Source organism: Oculina patagonica, chromosome 10 (genome assembly GCF_052425735.1).
Source record: "Oculina patagonica isolate OP01 chromosome 10, crgOcupat, whole genome shotgun sequence".
NCBI classification, from domain to species: Eukaryota; Metazoa; Cnidaria; class Anthozoa; order Scleractinia; family Oculinidae; genus Oculina; species Oculina patagonica.
The window spans coordinates 17703652-17719933 of NC_135767.1; the positions used below are offsets into that span (position 1 = coordinate 17703652).

The 16282-nt window shown below is 38.4% G+C and overlaps 4 protein-coding genes across 4 annotated transcripts in view; 3 read left to right on the top strand and 1 right to left on the bottom strand.

Annotated features, from left to right (window-relative positions):
- Positions 1-16282, bottom strand: part of LOC144628981 (CUB and sushi domain-containing protein 3-like) — a 732439-nt gene that overhangs the window by 494274 nt on the left and 221883 nt on the right. The gene's annotated exons all lie outside the window — the stretch shown is intronic.
- The window catches only part of LOC144628967 (complement receptor type 2-like), a 218013-nt gene continuing 209385 nt past the window's right edge, over positions 7655-16282 (top strand). The window contains exons 1-2 of the mRNA XM_078487100.1: positions 7655-7770; positions 8041-8235. Of these exons, the coding sequence (XP_078343226.1) occupies positions 8088-8235 (148 nt within the window). The 5' untranslated portion in view covers positions 7655-7770; positions 8041-8087. The remainder of the gene's footprint in view (positions 7771-8040; positions 8236-16282) is intronic.
- On the top strand, positions 10249-13781 carry LOC144628756 (E-selectin-like). Its single transcript, XM_078486875.1, has 5 exons — positions 10249-10258; positions 10728-10913; positions 12209-12403; positions 12593-12778; positions 13531-13781. The coding sequence occupies exons 1-5, from the start codon at positions 10249-10251 to the stop codon at positions 13779-13781; spliced, it is 828 nt and encodes a 275-aa protein (XP_078343001.1).
- LOC144629074 (E-selectin-like) overlaps positions 13852-16282 on the top strand; it is a 46529-nt gene continuing 44098 nt past the window's right edge. The window contains exons 1-4 of the mRNA XM_078487257.1: positions 13852-14095; positions 14842-15036; positions 15221-15406; positions 15936-16124. Of these exons, the coding sequence (XP_078343383.1) occupies positions 13882-14095; positions 14842-15036; positions 15221-15406; positions 15936-16124 (784 nt within the window). The 5' untranslated portion in view covers positions 13852-13881. The remainder of the gene's footprint in view (positions 14096-14841; positions 15037-15220; positions 15407-15935; positions 16125-16282) is intronic.

Genomic DNA, 16282 nt, shown 5'->3' on the forward strand with positions numbered 1-16282 from the left:
GCTCAGAGAATGCAACAATGTATTATAATACAAGCTGCCTGTTCTCGTGTAATAATGGCTATATAGGGTCTGGTTCTCAAGTAAGAAGATGTCAACACAATGGAACTTGGAGTGGACAAGATTTCACTTGCCAAAGTAGGATCTTTTTCATCCAGTGCTGTTCATTATTGAACAATAAGATTTTGAGCTCTCAATTTCTATGAGGTAGTGGATGTGGCCTAAGCCAGAATCAACTATCACATTGGGTGTATGCCTTGACGAACTTGGGAAAACATGTTTTGTGCAGCGTGGCGTCGAGTCAGCATTTGGTGGGAATATTGTTAAGCGTGCTACACTGGTTAGGTTTCCCCAGTGCTATTTCACTGTAGCTATGAATTACCAGTATCTGCCTTAAAGGTATACACTCAACCATTGTTATAGATATTGCCTTGCCTGTATTGTTGATTTACTCTGAAATTATTTTCGCCAACAGTTATCAATTGCACATTGCTGACGGTTGATCCTGCCGGTCCACTGCGCATGAGCAGTTGTGACAATCAATTTGGGTCAAAATGTAACTTTTCTTGTACGATTGGTTATCGCTTGAATGGCTCGTCAAAAGTCACCTGCGTTGCTCCTGGTAACCAACATCCTGGAGTGTGGAACAACACAATACCCACATGTGAAGGTAAACTTACAGCTGAAATGTTATTTATGTCTCTACACCGAACATCTAGCCATTATTCTTTTACGTCATTATTTTTTGTACTTAGTAACTGTGATTTCTAAAGTTATGGCTTTGTTTTGGTTTTACATTGAAGCGATCATGTGTCCAGCATTACCTGCACCGTCCAATGGAACAAGACTTGGATGCCCAAGGAATGCAACAATGTATTATGATACAACCTGTCAGTTCTCGTGTAATTATGGCTATATAGGGTCTGGTTCTCAAGTAAGAAGATGTCAACACAATGGAACTTGGAGTGGACACGATTTCACATGCCAAAGTACGTTCCTAAATCTTTGTGATAATTAATAACATCACATTGTAAATCGGCTTGATTTAAAACGTTTTATAATTTTGTACAAGCGTTGATGCACAAATTAAGCATATTATTCTTTTTGAATCCATATTTGAAATCGACATTTCTATAAGGTGACAGTAACTGGGCTGGGGGCCGAATCAACTATCACGTTTTAACGTTTTAGTATAAATCTACTAGCGCTCTTTCACGAATGCTGTTCTGTGATTGGCCACGCTAATCACTATCTATTCTGTTTTATACCATAACCGAGAGAATACTCGCGCGCTGATTGGTCCAAAGTTATGGTCGATGAGAGCATAGACTATGAAAGTGACGTCAGATCACGCCACGCACACGCGCGGGCTAAAAGATGTGTGAGTTTGGTCTCCATGAATGAAAGCGAATTCCATCGTGTTTTGTTTGAATCAAGTACGCATTTGTTTTCGGAATTCAGGATTGGACATCTACTTAAGTGATCTGTCGATCTGTCGTCTAACTGAGAAGAACGGTGCTAGCGATCCGGCAGCGGACTGTCGATGATGTTCATTGAACGAGCGCTAACAAGATCTTCAGAAAGAAAAATAATCTTGCTCGCTTCAAGCGATAGGCACACACTCAACGAGAGAGGAAAAGGTAATTAAAATTGTTATTCTTTGAATTCTTGTTCATCTTCTTTTGTATCATTGTCGTTTTTACGTGTCGGATCAGAATCTTTACTGACGTCCGACCGGCAAGGTTTCTTCACTTTGATAAGCTTAAATACTTGTTCGAGTTTGTTATGGTATAAAACAAATCGACCACATTTTTCCATGGTCTACACTCTTATAGACCATAGGAATGACGCCATAAAATTGTCCAAAACTTTGCAGTGAAACGACTTGCCTACGGCTCGTGGTTCCACTTGAGTCATGAACATTTTCTGACGTCATTTCTATGGTCTATAAGAGTGTAGACCATAGAAAATGTGGTCGATTTGTTAAGTAGTGAGTAGCCAAATAGCGTGCGTTTGGCAACATAATGGCGGCCGCTTCTTCGCTTTTCAAATTGTCTGTGTGTAGGACTTGGATAATTTACTTTTCGAGGCGTTTCCGGAAGAGAAAAAAAATCTAAACAATGAATGTAAACATAATTTTACACGGTAAGAAAAGTATTTGGCATTAAAGTTCAATTATTTATTTTATTCATTTATCCTTTCAAAAGTGAGCGATTTTATAATTTTATAACATTCAGAGATGCGTTTCACCGAGACATTTTGTTGAAATAAATATCAAAATGGTTTGCAACGCAACACAATTTCATCGTCCCCATCGAGGAGTAGTAAAAGAAGAGCTAAACAGTTTCAACTTGCAAGTTTTTTATGGAAGCAAATCCAAGGTTTTTTCCTTGCGGGCGACTCGTTCAACATTTCATAAATTTCTAATTGGTGACGTTTCCTAGATTTAAAATAACTTGACTTCCAAAGGGCCTTTGTTAGTCTGTATATCTTTCAATTGTCATTTTACAATGAAAATCCTGGTTTATCTTTCAGTTTCGAGCAAATGAAGGTTTAAATGAATCGTGAATGAAATGCAAAGATGCGCGCAGAAGCTAATGCTATGTGGTCTCTTCCTTGCGAACAGCTCGTTCAACTTTTCAGAAATTTCTAATCGTTTACGTTTTTGAAATTTGAGGGCTCTTGTACGTCAGTACATCTTTCAATCGTCATTTTGCAATAAATAGACTTGGCTTTTCCTTCAGGTTCGATCAAGTAACGGCTTCAACAAATCGCGAACGAAATGCAAACGCCCACAAGAATGCAATGTGGTGCAGTTGTCAATTATCCGCGTGATGGCGTGACCTATTAAAAACGAGAGCCTGTCTTCTTGTTTAGTTTTGAACATCCAGTTGATTTATACTATTACAACATAGAGGGCAAAATTACTGAATGCTGATTGGCTGAGACAGAGGGCATTTTCCCTTAATGTTGGTAATCCCCCTGGCAAAATTACTTGATCCTGATCAGACAAACAGGAAAATTGCTCGTTTCTGATTGGCTGAGCGCGCTGCACTTCGTTGGCTTCAAGACGGCGGGATTTTGAGCAGAATTTTCAAACACAGCGCTCGCTTGTACATCGATGTTTTTGAAATTTGACTCCAGTTTCCGCAGATATGTGATGAAAATGGAATGGAAACGGGGTGATAGCTTGAAACGAAGATCCGAAAGCTGAAACAGAAGATTATTACAGTTAAAAACGGTACAAAAATTGCATCAGACACTTGCGAGTGTGCGACGATTCAAACTCATTCATAGCGGCCGGCAACTGACATCTCCGTTTCACTTCTGTCATCTCTAAGACTCACTACCAGCAACCCAGGATATAAAGGAGGACATATATAGTTTGTTCCGCTGTGAAAGAAGCGGGTCACATTTACCGCAAAAAATTACTTCTACAAGTGCGTTTGCTGTTATCTTTGACAAGGACTGACATGTGAAGCCGCTCGTAGAGGAAAGCTTCAAAACGTGCAAACAGGTGAATAAAATTAAGCTTACGTTTATATTCAGTGTTCGCTTGTTCAGTTGGTTATAGCTTTTTTATTATTTTCACGACTTTCATACCTTTCATTGCATACAACTGTCAGCGTTTTTCTCTTCCGAACGTCAAGATTTGCTCGATTATGAGGAACGTTTTCATTTCGCAAGCCAAATCATGCTTCGCGCTGTACATAAGTTATTATTGGCATCGACAATTTTCAGAACATTTTGCCCTCTATGTCATAAACAAGTAGTCACATGATTCCTCGTATCACTTGTGGTTTTAGAAGTTGTTGAACTTGTCCTCGTTGCTTCCCGACTCTGGCAATTTCTGTCGAAACTAACAGAAATTTAGCCATTTTCATTCCGTCCGTACAAATTAACGCGATCACATCCAGTATCGGATCCAGTGCTGTACTTTATAAATGTGATAAAACATCTCTCGCTCTTTTTAAAGCAATGATTTATTTTGTGAAAGCTATTGTTTTATTTAGTTGTTTTTTGCCGTTATAGTTACTCCAATTTGACGACTTTTACGAAAGCGCTAAAGTTAGCTAACTTCCACACCGTCGAAAACCCATCGGTACGTGGAATTTGGAGTCGAAATTAGGATAAAATTAAAGCACATCCTTTATATTCTTTCATGTTTAAATTTCTATGGCGCCACAGCACCTTTGAATTGCATTTTAGAAATAATTTACTATATAGGTTATTTGGGCAAATAAAAATGAAGAAATTCGAAATTTCACGACTCACGTCGAATTCTTCACAAATTCAGAAATTGCCTCTTAAAAGCGAATTATCTAATTGTTCTGGTAAAGTTCTCACTAATGTACATCCGGTTTCCAATTATTTCTCCATTATAAAAGTATAATGTAATCTCGGTACATTCCGTGCTAGCGCGAGTTCTTTTTCTTACGGGTGATGGTATATTAGTACCTCAACCGATCAGATTGTCACATGTGCATTGAACACTGGTAAAATTCTACTAGTCAGAATAGTTTTTATCAATAATTATCAGAGGGTCCTAATGGGGGTACCCAATTGTCAGTTAACTACTAATTTTTAGGCCAACTGTCAGTTAACTACTATTTTTTCGGCCAATTGTTAGTTAACTACTAATTTTAGTTATCTATTAACTTTCATTTTCTTACAGGCATAACCTGAATTTCCTTACTTCAACACGCCAGTGATAAAAAAATAAATTGATAGGCATGTATGACTCTCAGGCATGCGTATTAGCCATTTTCATAGTTTCGGTCTCACGAGTATAATCTTTGAGGAAGATATATATATATATATATATCTTTGAAGAATATTAGGGAAGGTTCTTTGAATATTTTCTTTTGCAATGGTTGTTGTTCTATTAAATGCCAATTTTTAATTTCATGAGTATTTGCTTCAAGTTTGGACTGTGTTTGGTACCGCTGGTTGGTATTGCGTTACAAAAGGCAAAAAGTTTTCGTTTGTTTTAATTTTTGGTTGGAGGGCCTACTTCCTGTTTTCAAAAATAAATTCCGCGAGATTTCTTTAGACTATAGGCCTTGTGGGTGACTTCTCTTAGTAAGATGTGATTGGAAGCACTGGATTTTTTCCAACCTCGTTCCTAGGGCTTTTCTCTTGGTCGGATTTTTTCCTCAATTTTTGTTTTAGAGGAATTTGTTCTAAGCAGTTAACACGAGGAGTAATAAGTGTACTGAAATGTTAAAGTGGGCTTGTAATGGGTGCGTATGTCAAGCACTGATTAGTATAACACGACTGCCATTTTAGTGCCCATGGCAGTTCCGTGTGTTTGTAGGTTTAATTGAAACTTAAACTTCAAAATTCCGCTTTTCGTTTGACTGATTTCTATGAAATCGATCAAATGTTTGCAAGCTATCTCCAATGAATTGTGCTTTGCCATATCAAACGGTACGCGATCTCTGTGTCGTTTGAATGCCGATCCTTTGTCATCACGGAAAATATAGACGGCAAACTGATCCTGACGGCGTAACAGTCAACAAAAAACAAAATGGATAAAAACTAAAATGTATTAAACAAACTCTGCCCTATATTTCGGTTTGCATTACAAACCTTCCTCAGGGGCTGGGTGGAAAAAAAATATGAGAAAAGTAAAATGATCGTTACAAATAAAAAAAATGAAATAAATACTTAACAATAATTGGTTCTAAGAAATAGTAAACAAGTGTCATTGACGTACTTTGGCTTTTTTTTAATTAAGTGGGCTTCACGAGCCAATAATCTTTGTCACGAAATAGCTTTGCTGTTAAGAAAAAACTTTTTGCTTTTATTAACAACAACAATCGTATTCAGTATAATTTATAGCGTGTCACTTAACTGTTAACGTTTCATTCGTCAGTAAACTACTAATTTTTTGGCAAAATATCAGTCAACAACTATTTTTTTGACCTTTGTCAGTGAACAGTTAAGCCTGGTTTTCACAAGCGACGCAAGCACAAGCGCAAGCACAAGCGCGATCACGCAAAAAGGACAAATTTTAATCCTTGTGCTTGTGCTTGCCGCAAGCACAAGGATGCAATGCGCTTATGCTTTTGCTTGAGTCGAAGCCGTTTTCACGGAGAAATAAGAGCTGTTATCCTTGCGCTTGTGCTTGCGTCGCTAGTGAAAACGAGGCTTTAACCCAATTAGCACCCTCTTATCAATTGCACTTCGCTGCCGGTAGATTTAGGAGGCCCATTGCGCATGAGCAGTTGTGATAATCAATATGGCTCCAAATGTAACTTTTCTTGTGCGATTAGTTATCGTTTGAATGGCTCGTCAAAGGTCATGTACGTTGCCCCCGGTAACCAACAACCGGGGGTGTGGAACAACTGAAAATACCCACATGAGGCCGAAGGCAGAAGCAACTATCACTTTAAGTGTTTGCCTTGACGAGCTTGAAAAAACATATTTTGAGCAGAGTGGTGTGGAGTCAACATTTAGCGGGAATATTGTTGAACGCCCTACACTGGTTAGGTTTTCCCGGTGTTATTTTAACTGTGGCTATGAATTACCAGTATCTGCCTTAAAGGTATACACTTAACCATTGTTATAGTTATTGCTTTACCTGTATTGTTGATTTACTCTGAAATTATTTTCACCAACAGTTATCAATTGCACATCGCTGACAGTAGATCCCGCGGGTCCATTGCGCATGAGCAGCTGTAACAATCATTATGGAGCAGAGTGTAGCTTTTCTTGTACGATTGGTTATCGTTTAAATGGCTCGTCAACAGTCACGTGCGTTGCCACTGGTAACCAACATCCTGGAGTATGGAACAACACAATACCCACATGTGAAGGTAGGCTGGAAAGCTCACAGCTTGAACACGGTTTTTTAATGATATTTATGTCTCTACGCCCTTTAAGGTCTTAATTTATCTTTATGTTATGCTTTTTGGTTTTACATTGTAGCAATCACGTGTCCAGCGTTACCTGCACAGTCCAATGGAACAAGACTTGGATGCCCAGGGAACGCAACAATGTATTATAATACAGTCTGTCAGTTCTCGTGTAATAATGGCTATATAGGGCCTGGTTCTCAAGTAAGCAGATGTCAACACAATGGAACTTGGAGTGGACACAATTTCACTTGCCAAAGTACGTTCCTAAATCTTTGTGATAATTAATTTAGATGCAATATGTAAATTAAACATACAGACAGTAACAGGTCACCCAGCCAATGAGATTGTCGGATGTGCATTGTATACTGGTAGAATACTACTAATCTGAATTATTTTTATTAACAGTTATCAATTGCAGTTCACTGACAGTAGATCCAGGAGGCCCACTGCGCATGAGCAGTTGTGATAATCATTATGGAGCAGAATGTAACTTTTCTTGTACGATTGGTCATCGTTTGAATGGCTCGTCAGCAATCACGTGCGTTGCCCCTGGTAACCAACATCCTGGAGTATGGAACAACACAATACCCACATGTGAAGGTAAACTGGATCCGGAAAGTTCACAACTTAAACTCGGTTTTTTAAAATGATATTTATGTCTAAACGCCCTTTAAGGTCACAATTTATTAGTTTTATGTTATGCTTTTTTGGTTTTACATTATAGCGATCACGTGTCCAGCGTTGCCTGCACCGTCCAGTGGAACAAGACTTGGATGCCCAGGGAATAAAACAATGTATTATAATACAACCTGTCAGTTCTCGTGTAATAACGGCTATATAGGGTCTGGTTCACAAGTAAGAAGATGTCAACACAATGGAACTTGGAGTGGACAAGATTTCACTTGCCAAAGTACGATAGTTTATTAATCTAGTGTTGCTCACTATTTAACAATCAGATTTTAAGCTCTCAATTTAAGTGAGGTGGTGTTTGCCTTGATTGACTTGGGAAAAATATTTTGTACAGCGTAGTGTGTTGTCATCATTTGGTGGGGATATTGTTGAGCGCGCCGCCCTGGCTATAAGATACCAGTATCTGCCTTGGAGGTATGCACTTAACTATTGTTATAGTTACTGCTTTACCTGTGTTGTTGATTTTCTTTGAAATTATTTTCACCAACAGTTATCAATTGCACATCGCTGACAGTAAATCCTGCAGGTCCATTGCGCATGAGCAGCTGTAACAATAATTATGGAGCAGAATGTAACTTTAGTTGTACGATTGGTTATCGTTTGAATGGCTCGTCAACAGTCACGTGCGTTGCCCCGGGTAACCAACATCCGGGAGTGTGGAACAACACAATACCCACATGTGAAGGTAAACTGGCAGAATAAAAGTTTAGACAATGTTATTACATGGAAAACAGGTTTTAATGATCTCTGAAATGTTGTTTAAGTCTCTACACCGAACATTTAGCCATTATTCTTTTAAAGTCATTACTTTTTGTACTTAGTTTCTGTGATTTCTAATGTTATGGCTTTGTTTTGGTTTTGCAATGCAGTGATCACGTGTCCAGCGTTATCTGCACCGTCCAATGGAACAAGACTTGGATGCCCAGGAAATGCAACAATGTATTATAATACAAGCTGTCAGTTCTCGTGTAATAATGGCTATATAGGGTCTGGTTCTGAAGTAAGAAGATGTCAACAAAATGGAACTTGGAGTGGGCGGGATTTCACTTGTCGAAGTACGTTCCTATATTTGCGATAATTAATAACATCACATTGCAAATAGGCTAGATTTAAAACGTTTTATATTCTTCTTTTCAAATCTGTATATTTGAAATCGAGATTTTTATGAGCTGACAGTAAATGGGCTGGGGGCCGAATCAACTATCACGTTTTAGTATTAATCTACTAGCGCTCTCTCACGAATGCTGTTCTCTGATTTTCCGCGCTACTCACTATCAATTCTGTTGTAGAAAGTGAGTAGCCAAATAAAGTGCGTTTGTCAACAGCATGGCGGCCGCTTCTTCGCTTTTTAACCCCTTGCCTACCAAAGCCAAACACACTAAGCAACCGGCGGCCTTATTGAATTTTTAATGAGATTCTAAATTTGGCTTAGCAATGGCATCTTTTCAGATAAAATATTAAAGTACACCTAGATTAAGCATTTAAAATGAATTCCTCTCTCTTTTCCGCGTTTTCTGACTGTACTGTTGACTCGTACAGCTTCCTGGCGAACTCCTTGGCCATGTGCATTTGGAGGTTCAATTTCTTCGATCGATCGAGGCTTTGTCTTCGCCACGTTCTTCTTCCTTTTGTTCAGACTCTTCAGAATCACTTGGCTTAAATTCGCTGTGACTTAAATTGCTTACATCAGAGTCGCGATCTGCAAAAATTTCAGCAATAGCTTCATCTGCGTCCATTCTGCCTTCACGCACAGGAGCCGCCATTTTGTAAATTGTCCGATCAAAAAGCAATTTTGTTGGGTCAGCGGTGTTTCGAAAGTAGTGCCAGACCTTTCTCAACAACCGGGGATGATTTATTCAAGGCATCGCGAACAACCAGGCTTTCAGTGATGTCCTTTGGTTGAGGACGTATATATACGTCCTCGGTCGTTGCGTGACAACAGAGAGGACGTATATATACGTCCTTGGTAGGCAGTTTTGAAACTATGCTCAGTCATGCCAATGTAAACTAGTCATTGGCATGACTGAGCATAGTTTCAAAACTAGGTTCAATAACCATAAGCTTTCCTTCAAACATCGCAAGCATTCACACGACACTGTACTATCAAAGTAAATTTGGGACCTGAAAGACAACAACACCGAATTTTCGATCAAGTGGTCCATTGTCACGAGAGCAAGCGCTTACAGGGGAAACCCGTCACGCTGCAATTTGTGTCTGACGGAGAAGCTCTGCATACCATCAGCTGACAGATCTACTCTCTTGAACAAAAGATCTGAGCTTGTTTCCAAGTGCAGACACGAAAACAAGTACTAAGCGTCCAATCAGAGACAGGATCGTTCCAACCGTCCTCCATGAACGTAGCTTAAATTGTATTTCACCCGCATCTAACGGCACAGTCTGATGATCGGTTCGCGCGTGAAACTCTGAGTAACTGTCCGTGAAGTTTCTATCTTTAATTATAGTACTAAAACAATTAGATTATTCGCTTTCAATTTTTATACGTGATAGTTGATTCGGGCGAAGCGATAGAAATCTCGAGCTCATAATCTAATTTTTAAATAGAAATTAAGAATCATCTAATTGTTCTGGTAAAGTTCTCACCAATGTACATCCAATTGAACGGTTCCCAATTATTTCTCCATTATAAAAGTATAATGTAATCTCGGTACATTACGAGCTTGCGCGAGTTCTTATACTAATGGGTGATGGTATATTAGTAGCTCAACCAATCAGATTGTGGCATGTGCATTGTATACTGGTAGAATTCTACTTACCTGAATAGCTTTTATCAACAGTTATCAATTGTACTTCGCTGACGGTAAATCCAGGAGGCCCACTGCGCATGAGCAGTTGTGGTAATCAATATGGCTCAAAATGTAACTTTTCTTGTACTATTGGTTATCGTTTGAATGACTTGTCAGCAGTCACGTGCGTTGCCCCTGGTAACCAACATCCCGGAGTTTGGAACAACACAATACCCACATGTGACGGTGAACTGGAAAAATTAAAGTTTAGACAATGTTATTACAGGGGAAACAGATTTTAATGATGGCTGAAATGTTTTTTCATGTCTCTACACCAAGCATTTAGCCATTATTCTTTTTAGGTCAGTTTTTTTTTGGTACTTAGTAACTGTGATTTCTTATGTTATGGCTTTGTTTCGGTGTTACATTGTAGCGATCACGTGTCCAGCGTTACCTGCACCGTCCAATGGAACAAGACTTGGATGCCCAGGGAATAAAACAATGTATTATGATACAGTCTGTCAGTTCTCGTGTAATAATGGATATACAGGGTCTGGTTCTCAAGTAAGAAGATGTCAACACAATGGAACTTGGAGTGGACAGGATTTCACTTGTCAAAGTACGTTACTCAATCTTTGCGATAATTAATAGCATCACATTGCAAAACGGCTTAATTTAAGAAGTTTCATAATTTTGTACAATCGTTGATGCACAAATTAAGCAGTTTCTTTTTGTTTTGAAACCATTATTCCAATCCAATACATTATTTGGGATCGAGATTTCTATGAAGTGATAGTTGACTAAGCGGGAGGCCGAATGAACTATCACCTTGTAGAAACTAAAAGCGGATTATCTAAATGTTTTGTTACAGTTCTCAATAATGTACATCCAATTGAACGGTTTCAAACTATTTCTGCATTATAAAAATATAATTTAATCTCTGTACATTCAGAGCTCGCGCAAACTCTTATAGTAACTGGTGATGGTATATTAGTACCTCAACGAATTAGATTGTCACATTTGCATTGCATTTGCATACTAGTAGATTTCTACTTATCTGACTTTTTTTTTATCAACAGTTATCAATTGCACATCGCTGACGGTAGATCCCGCAGGTCCACTGCGTACAAGCAGCTGTAACAGCCATTATGGCTCAAAACGTAACTTTTCTTGTACGATTGGTTATCGTTTAAATGGCTCGTCAACAGTCACGTGCGTTGCTCCTGGTAACCAACATCCTGGAGTATGGAACAACACAATACCCACATGTGAAGGTAAACTGTAAAGTTCACAACTTTAAAACGTTTTTTTAATGATATTTATGTCTCTACGCCCTTTAAGGTCACCATTTATTAGTTTTATCTTATACTTTTTGGTTTTACATTGTAGTGATCACGTGTCCAGCGTTACCTGCACCGTCCAATGGAACTAGACTTGGATGCCTAGAAAATGCAACAATGTATTATGATACGGTCTGTCAGTTCTCGTGTAATAATGGCTATATAGGGTCTGGTTCTCAAGTAAGAAGATGTCAACAGAATGAAACTTGGAGTGGACAGGATTTCACTTGCCAAAGTATGATCTTTTTTAATCCAGTGCTCTTCATTATTGAATAATTAGATTTTGAGCTCTCAATTTCTTTCAAGTGGTTGATGGCGGAGTCAACTATCACTTTGGGTGTTTGCCTTGACGAACTTGAAGAAAAATTATAATAATTTTTTTTTGAGCGGAGTGGTGTGGAGTCAGCATAAAGCGTGAATATTTTTGAGCGCGGAGCCCTGGATAGGTTTCCCAGTGCTTTTTTAACTGTGGTGTGAATTACCAGTATCTGCCTTAAAGGTGTACACTGAACCATTGTATATTTATTGCTTTACCTGCATTGTTGATTAACTTTGAAATTATTTTCACCAACAGTTATCAATTGCACATCGCTGACAGTAAATCCTGCAGGTCCATTGCGCATGAGCAGCTGTAACAATGATTATGGAGCAGAATGTAACTTTACTTGTACGATTGGTTATCGTTTCAATGGCTCGTCAACAGTCACGTGCGTTGCCCCTGGTAACCAACATCCGGGAGTGTGGAACAACACAATACCCACATGTGAAGGTAAACTGGAAGAATAGAAGTTTAGACAATATTATTACATGGGAAACAGCTTTTAATGATCGCTGAAATGTTATTTCTTTCTCTTCACCGCCGTAACATTTAGCCCTTAATTATTTTAAAGTCATTATTTTTTGTACTTAGTAATTGTGATTTTTAATGTTATGGCTTTGTTTTGGTTTTACATTGTAGCGATCACGTGTCCAGCATTACCTGCACCGTCCAATGGAACAGGACTTGGATGCCCAGAGAATACAACAATGTATTATAATACAACCTGTCAGTTCTCGTGTAATAATGGCTATATAGGGTCTGGTTCTCAAGTAAGAAGATGTCAACACAATGGAACTTGGAGTGGACAGGATTTTGCTTGCCAAAGTACGATTTTTAACACTTTAACGCCTTTTATAGCTTTCTTGACTTTCAATTCTTTCAAAAACTAGGAGACAGAACTTTAACAGAGTTTTTGATTTGTGTGCAATGTAAAATATTTTTTTGGGCTTTTTTCCAACGTTGAAAACCAACCACCCCTAGCATGATTGGAAAATTATATGGGAGAGCATAGTTTTTTCAAGAAGTTGCTTTTGTCGCTTTTAATTTTGCCCCAAAGGTGAAATTTGGCAAATCGACTTGATAGGGTCTGGTTCTCAAGTAAGAGGAAGTCAACCCAATGGAACTTGGAGTGGACAAAATTTCACTTGCAAAAGTACGATCTTTAACACTTTGCGATGAATCATTGTTCCATGGTTAAGTAAATACCAGCCTGTGTTCAACGGTCTCTAAACTGTTTTTAATGAGACCGAAGCACAAGTTACACGCACTAAGAAGCATGTTCAATTTTCTTTCTCAAAGCTTTTATGTGGGGTAGTTTCTGAAATAAAAAAATTAAAACGCCCAAAGCTTGCACTGACGAGTTTGGTGTAACATGCGAAGACGAAATTTGGTAAAAATATACCTTGCCCTTGCTAGTTTGACCCAAATATCACTGTGGTTATGATTTACAAATATCTAACACAAGGATTGTGTCGTATGAGCAAGAATGAATATATTTTTTTTTCACAGAAAACCGTTGTCACAGTTATTTGCTTTACTAGTACCTTTCTTTAACTCTCTGTTATTCTCAACAACAGTTATCAACTGCACATCACTGATGGTGGATCCAGGAGGTCCATTGCGCATGAGCAGTTGTGGTAATGATTATGGGTCAAAATGTAACTTTTCTTGTACGATTGGTTATCGTTTGAATGGCTCGTCAGCAGTCACGTGCGTTGCCCCTGGTAACCAACATCCTGGAGTGTGGAACAACACAATACCCACATGTGAAGGTGAACTTGAAAAATTAAAGTTTAGACAATGTTATTACAGGGGAAACAGCTTTTAATGATGGCTGAAATGTTCTTTATGTCTCTTCACCAAGCATTTAGCCGTTATTCTTTTTAGGTCATTATTTTTTGTACTTAGTAACTGTGATTTTTAATGTTATGGCTTTGTTTTGGTTTTACATTGTAGCGATCACGTGTCCAGCATTACCTGCACCGTCCAATGGAACAAGACTTGGATGCCCAGGGAATGCAACAATGTATTATAATACAACCTGTCAGTTCTCGTGTAATAATGGCTATATAGGGTCTGGTTCTCAAGTAAGAAGATGTCAACACAATGGAACTTGGAGTGGACAGGATTTTACTTGCCAAAGTACGATTTTTAACACTTTAACGCCTTTTATAGCTTTCTTGACTTTCAAGTCTTTCAAAAACGAGGAGACAGAACTTAAACAGATTTTTTGATTTGTGTGCAATGTAAAATATTTTTTTGGGCTTTTTTCCAACGTTGAAAGCTAATCACCCCTAGCATGATTGGACAATTATATGGGAGAGCATGGTTTTTCAAGAAGTTGCTTTTGTCGCTTTTAATTTTGCCCCAAAGGTGAAATTTGGCAAATCGACTTGATAGGGTCTCGTTTTCAAGTAAGAAGATGACAACCCAATGGAATTTGGAGTGGACAAAATTTCACTTGCAAAAGTATGATCTTTAACACTTTGCGACGAATCATTGTTCCATGGTTAAGTAAATACTAGTGTTCAACGGTCTCTAAACTGTTTTTAATGAGACCGAAGCACAAGTTACACGCACTAAGAAGCATGTTCGATTTTCTTTCTTAAAGCTTTTATGTGGGGTAGTTTCTGAAATAAAAAAAATAAAACGCCCAAAGCTTGCACTGACGAGTTTGGTGTTACATGCGAAGAGGAAATTTGGTAAAAATATACCTTGCCCTTGCTAGTTTGACCCAAATATCACTGTGGTAATGATTTACAAATATCTAACACAAGGATTGTGTCGTATGAGCAAGAATGAATATATTTTTTTTCACAGAAAACCGTTGTCACAGTTATTTGCTTTACTAGTACCTTTCTTTAACTCTCTGTTATTCTCAACAACAGTTATCAACTGCACATCACTGATGGTGGATCCAGGAGGTCCATTGCGCATGAGCAGTTGTGGTAATCATTATGGGTCAAAATGTAACTTTTCTTGTACGATTGGTTATCGTTTGAATGGCTCGTCAGCAGTCACGTGCGTTGCCCCTGGTAACCAACATCCTGGAGTGTGGAACAACACAATACCCACATGTGAAGGTGAACTTGAAAAATTAAAGTTTAGACAATGTTATTACAGGGGAAACAGCTTTTAATGATGGCTGAAATGTTCTTTATGTCTCTACACCAAGCATTTAGCCGTTATTCTTTTTAGGTCATTATTTTTTGTACTTAGTAACTGTGATTTTTAATGTTATGGCTTTGTTTTGGTTTTACATTGTAGCGATCACGTGTCCAGCATTACCTGCACCGTCCAATGGAACAAGACTTGGATGCTCAGGGAATGCAACAATGTATTATAATACAACCTGTCAGTTCTCGTGTAATAATGGCTATATATGGTCTGGTTCTCAAGTAAGAAGATGTCAACACAATGGAACTTGGAGGGGACAAGATTTCACATGCCAAAGTACGATATTTAACTCTTTAACACCCTGAAACAGGGCCGTAGCCAGACTTTTTGCATAGGCGAGGCAAAATCTTGCAAGAAAGGTACACAGGGTGCATACCCCCCTCCCCCATCAGGAAATTTTAAAATCCAGAAGCTCTGAAACGGGTTTTACAACATTTTTCTATAAGTTATTTCAACTGGGAGTTGTCTTGCCAACAAGGCGCCGAAAACAATAAAAAATATATTAGTGTTATTCAAAAAAGTTCAGTTTTCAATTCATTGGTTTTGCCCCTTGAAAATAACACTTATTGAAATGTACTTTATGGAATTGTTAATTGTGTGTATGTTTTTTCGTTGTTCTGTCGCATTCTGATTTGTAGTGGATGTGATTACATTAATTTAATTTCCTTTGGCCTTACGACAGTTCAGTTAAAAAAAATCCCCTTCTAACTAATAACTTTCAGCAAGTTTTATTTGACTCAAACTAAAGGGCTAAAACTAACAGTTACAGTACGTTCTTTAATTCTAAATTTGCTTTCTGATATAGTTGTCACTTGTCCAGCACTTCCTTCACCGTCCAATAGCGTGCGACATGGCTGCACTGGGAATGCAACAAAGTACCCGTATGACACAGTCTGTAGGTTCTCGTGTATTGGTGGCTATAAAGCCAGTGGTTCAAGCGCACGAAGATGTCAAGAGAATGGACTTTGGAACGGAGAAGAGTTTTCATGTGAAAGTACGTAGGAAAAAAAATGTAAAAATTCTACATTATTTAAGACATTCTTATCGAGTATACTGAGGCCTTAATTGTCATAGTCTATAAGATTCGAACTTTGGCCGGACACCGTACCTCACCGATTTCGCTGAAATTTGGCATGCAGTCTTGTTTTAGGG